Below are 3319 nucleotides of genomic sequence, written 5' to 3' on the forward strand. Positions count from 1 at the left end.
ACACTTTGGGGACATTGGGGGGAATTGGGGACAGTGGGGACAGCGAGGGGACATTGGGGACCTTTGGGGACTTTGGGGACATTTGGGGGGACTGGGGGAATTGGCAACATTGGGGGCATTGGGGACATTGAATAAAAATGGGGGAAAAAATTGGGAAAGTGGGATTGGGGACATCAAGGGGACATTGAGGGGATTGGGGACATTGGGGACATTGAGTAAAAATGGGAAAAAATTGGGAAAATAGAGTGGGGGCAGTGGGGACATCAAGGGGACATTGGGGGACATTGGGGACAGTGGGGACAGTGGGCGACACCGGGGGGACACTGGGGCGCAATGAGGGATTGGGGACATTGAGCAAAAATGGGGGAAAAATGGGAAAAATTTGGGAAAAATGGGATTGGGGACTTTGGGGGATTGGGAACATTGGGGACACATTGGGGACATTGGGGACATCACTGTGCCCTGCCAGGTACGGGCTGGTGCTGCTGATGGACCCTTGATTGGGGACACTTGGGGACATCATCGAGGACATCGAGGGACATTGGGGACACCCCCCCCCCCCCACCCCCACAACGTCCTCGTGGACCCCCCGAGTGTCCCCAGATGGGGACATTGGAGACACCAGGTGACATCGGGGGACATTCACAGAGGACATCGAGGGACATTGGGGACATCGGGGCACTGACCCCTGGACACCTGAGTGTCCCCAAATTGGGGACATTGGTGACGACGGGGAGCCACCCCTGGACCCCGCCATGGCCTGGCCTCGGTCGTGGACCCCAACTGGGGACATTTGGGGACATCGGGGTCCTGTCCATGCTATGGCCTCGTGCTCTCCAAGGACCCTGCCTGGGGACATTTTGGGGACATTTTGGGGTCCCTCCCCTGGACCCTGCTATGGCCTGGCCTTGCTCATGGACCCCTGAATGTCCCCAGAATTTGGGGGGGGGGACCCTAAAATGAGACCCTGGAGACACCTTGGGGACATTGGGGACACCTTGGGGGACCCCAAAATGGGCAATTTTGGGACTCCTGGACTTTGGGGACACTTTGGGGACCCCAAATTGGGACCGTGGGGGACCCCGATGGCGTCACTGGGGGGGGCGGGGGTCTCAATTTTGGCAATAAAATCTGGGGGTCCCCCCCGCGCGATGACGTCATTGGCTTGGCTCGGTGTATGACGTCATATCAGCGGCGCGAAGCCACGCCCCCTCATCGGGGGGGGGGGGGGGGGCGCATGGCGTGTCCTGATTGGTTGGGGCTGATTGTGCTCCTCCCCCTAGTCAAGAGCCCCGCCCACAACTCCTTTGCCCCGCCCCAATCCAGAGCCCCGCCCCAGGCCCCTTCCCCAACGCAGGCCCCGCCCTCTGATGACGTAGGCAGGTTTTTATTGGCCCCCTCTCCCATTGGCTATCACCCCTTCCCCCCACCCCTGCCCCTGGGACATTCTGGTGACATTGTGGGGACACTGAACCGGGACGAACTGGAAGGTTACTGGGATGGACTGGGAGGGCACTGGGATGAACTGGGAGGCACTGGGATAACTGGGAGTCACTGGGATGAACTGGGATGGACTGGGAGTCACTGGGATGAACTGGGAGGCACTGGGATGGACTGGGCCGTTGTTCTTCGCCAAGTTCCCATGGCAACAGAGAGTTTTATTTCCCAAGCTCTCATTGGTTCAGGCCCTGGCCAGCGAGAGACGTGATTGGACAAGACTCCTGTCAATCACAGCAACGCCCTCAGAAGTCCCCGCAGGTGTCTCCATGTCCTGAGGGGCCGCCTTCCTCCTCCTCCTCCTCCTCCTTTTTCTTCTCATCTTTTTTCTTATTCTCCTTCTCCTCCTCCTCCTCCTCTCGTTGTCTCTCCCCCCACTCCCTGACCACCCTGAAGGGCTCCCCATGCCCGGGCACGATCACCTCCGCCACGGCCACCAAGCCCTCCCTGCTCTTCCTCTGCACCTCGGGCTCCTCGCTCAGCGCCTCCCACTCCCCCTCATCCTCGCCGTGCTCGAACACATCCCCGGCCACCGCCACCGTGCCCGCCGACGTCCCCAGCGCCACCAGGCTGACGTGCGCCCGCGTGTGCCCGGGCGTGGGGATGACGCGGAGGTGCCCGGGGTGCAGCTCCATGGGCACTCCCCGCGCCAGCCCGTGGGGCAGGTAGAGCCCCTCGCCGCGGCTCAGGTCGAAGCCCACCAGCAGCGTGGCCCGCGGGAACGCGTTCAGGTTGCCCGCGTGGTCCGAGTGCCCGTGGGTGACCACGACGTGCGTGATGTCCTCAGGGGCGACGCCGTGGGCGCCCAGCAGGCAGGGGAGGTGCGGCCGGAGCCAGGGCCCGCCGGTGTCCACCAGCACGGTCAAGGGGCCGCCGTGGATGAGGGTGACGGAGCCGTCGGCGCGGCAGGAGCCGTCGGGGTTGGGGCGGTTGTAGCCCACGCGGAGAACGCGGAGGGAGTAAAGGGGGCCCGGGATGGACAGAGAGCCCAGCGGGGACGTGCGGTACCCACGGGGCATTTCCGGGGGGATTTGAGGGGGTTAAAGGGGGGATTTGGGGGGTTTGAGGGGAATTTGGGGAGGTTGAGGGGATTTGAGGAGTTAAAAAGGGAATTTGGAGGTTTAAAGGGAGTTTGAGGGAGTTTGGGCGATCTCAGGGTGGTTTGGGGTGGGCCGAGAAGGATTTAGGGCATCTCGAAGAGGTTTGAGGGGCTCTCAGGTGGATTTGAGGGGAAAATTTTGGGGAGTCCTAGCGGATTTGAGGAGGGGGCGATGGTTGGAAGATCCCAATGTCCTGTGAGGGGGGAGAGATCGGGAGGAGACCCCCATGACTCCCCCATTTCCCCAATGGTTTCCCCCATTCCCCCCTCCAAAGGCCTGCCCCATTTTCCCTCGTTCCTCCCCAATGACACCCCAATTGTCCCCCCAACTGTCCCCTCAATGTCCCCCCACTTGTCCTTTCAATGTCCCCCCAATTTCCTCCCCATTTCCCGCAAAAATCCCTCCGACTCCCTCAATGGTCTCCCCCACTCCGTTACCCCGCGCTCCTCCAGCTTGCGCATGCGCGCTGCCACCTCCCCGCCTCCTTTTCCCGCCTCTTCGCAGGTCCTGGCAGGACCATAGTGACCCGCAATCACCGCCACTTCCAACACCTCCAAAAAACCCAGATTTACCCCCATATCACACTGCTATATCGCGATAATATTATCGCAGCTATCTCTAGGCATCTTGATGCTGATTCACCCCGTTTTCTTTTACACAAACCCGGCGCCGTCCAGGACCCGCGACGGCGGGAGGCGGGTCCCCAAGATGGCGGCGGCTCT

General features: G+C 61.4%; 2 protein-coding genes across 2 annotated transcripts in view; one reads left to right on the forward strand and one right to left on the reverse strand.

Annotated features, from left to right (window-relative positions):
* The window catches only part of PLOD3 (procollagen-lysine,2-oxoglutarate 5-dioxygenase 3), a 35312-nt gene extending 34665 nt beyond the window's left edge, over positions 1-647 (forward strand). The window contains exon 19 of the mRNA XM_058822941.1: positions 470-647. Within this exon, the coding sequence (XP_058678924.1) occupies positions 470-500 (31 nt within the window). The 3' untranslated portion in view covers positions 501-647. The remainder of the gene's footprint in view (positions 1-469) is intronic.
* Positions 648-1681: 1034 nt separating this feature from the next.
* Positions 1682-2778, reverse strand: MBLAC1 (metallo-beta-lactamase domain containing 1). The gene is made up of 2 exons (XM_058822942.1): positions 1876-2778; positions 1682-1721 (listed from the first exon to the last, which is right to left on the reverse strand). Exons 1-2 carry the CDS (start codon positions 2514-2516, stop codon positions 1682-1684), a joined length of 681 nt encoding a protein of 226 aa, XP_058678925.1. The 5' UTR covers positions 2517-2778.
* Positions 2779-3319: the final 541 nt, after the last annotated feature.

This window comes from Ammospiza caudacuta, chromosome 36 (assembly GCF_027887145.1).
Source record: "Ammospiza caudacuta isolate bAmmCau1 chromosome 36, bAmmCau1.pri, whole genome shotgun sequence".
Lineage (NCBI taxonomy): Eukaryota > Metazoa > Chordata > Aves > Passeriformes > Passerellidae > Ammospiza > Ammospiza caudacuta.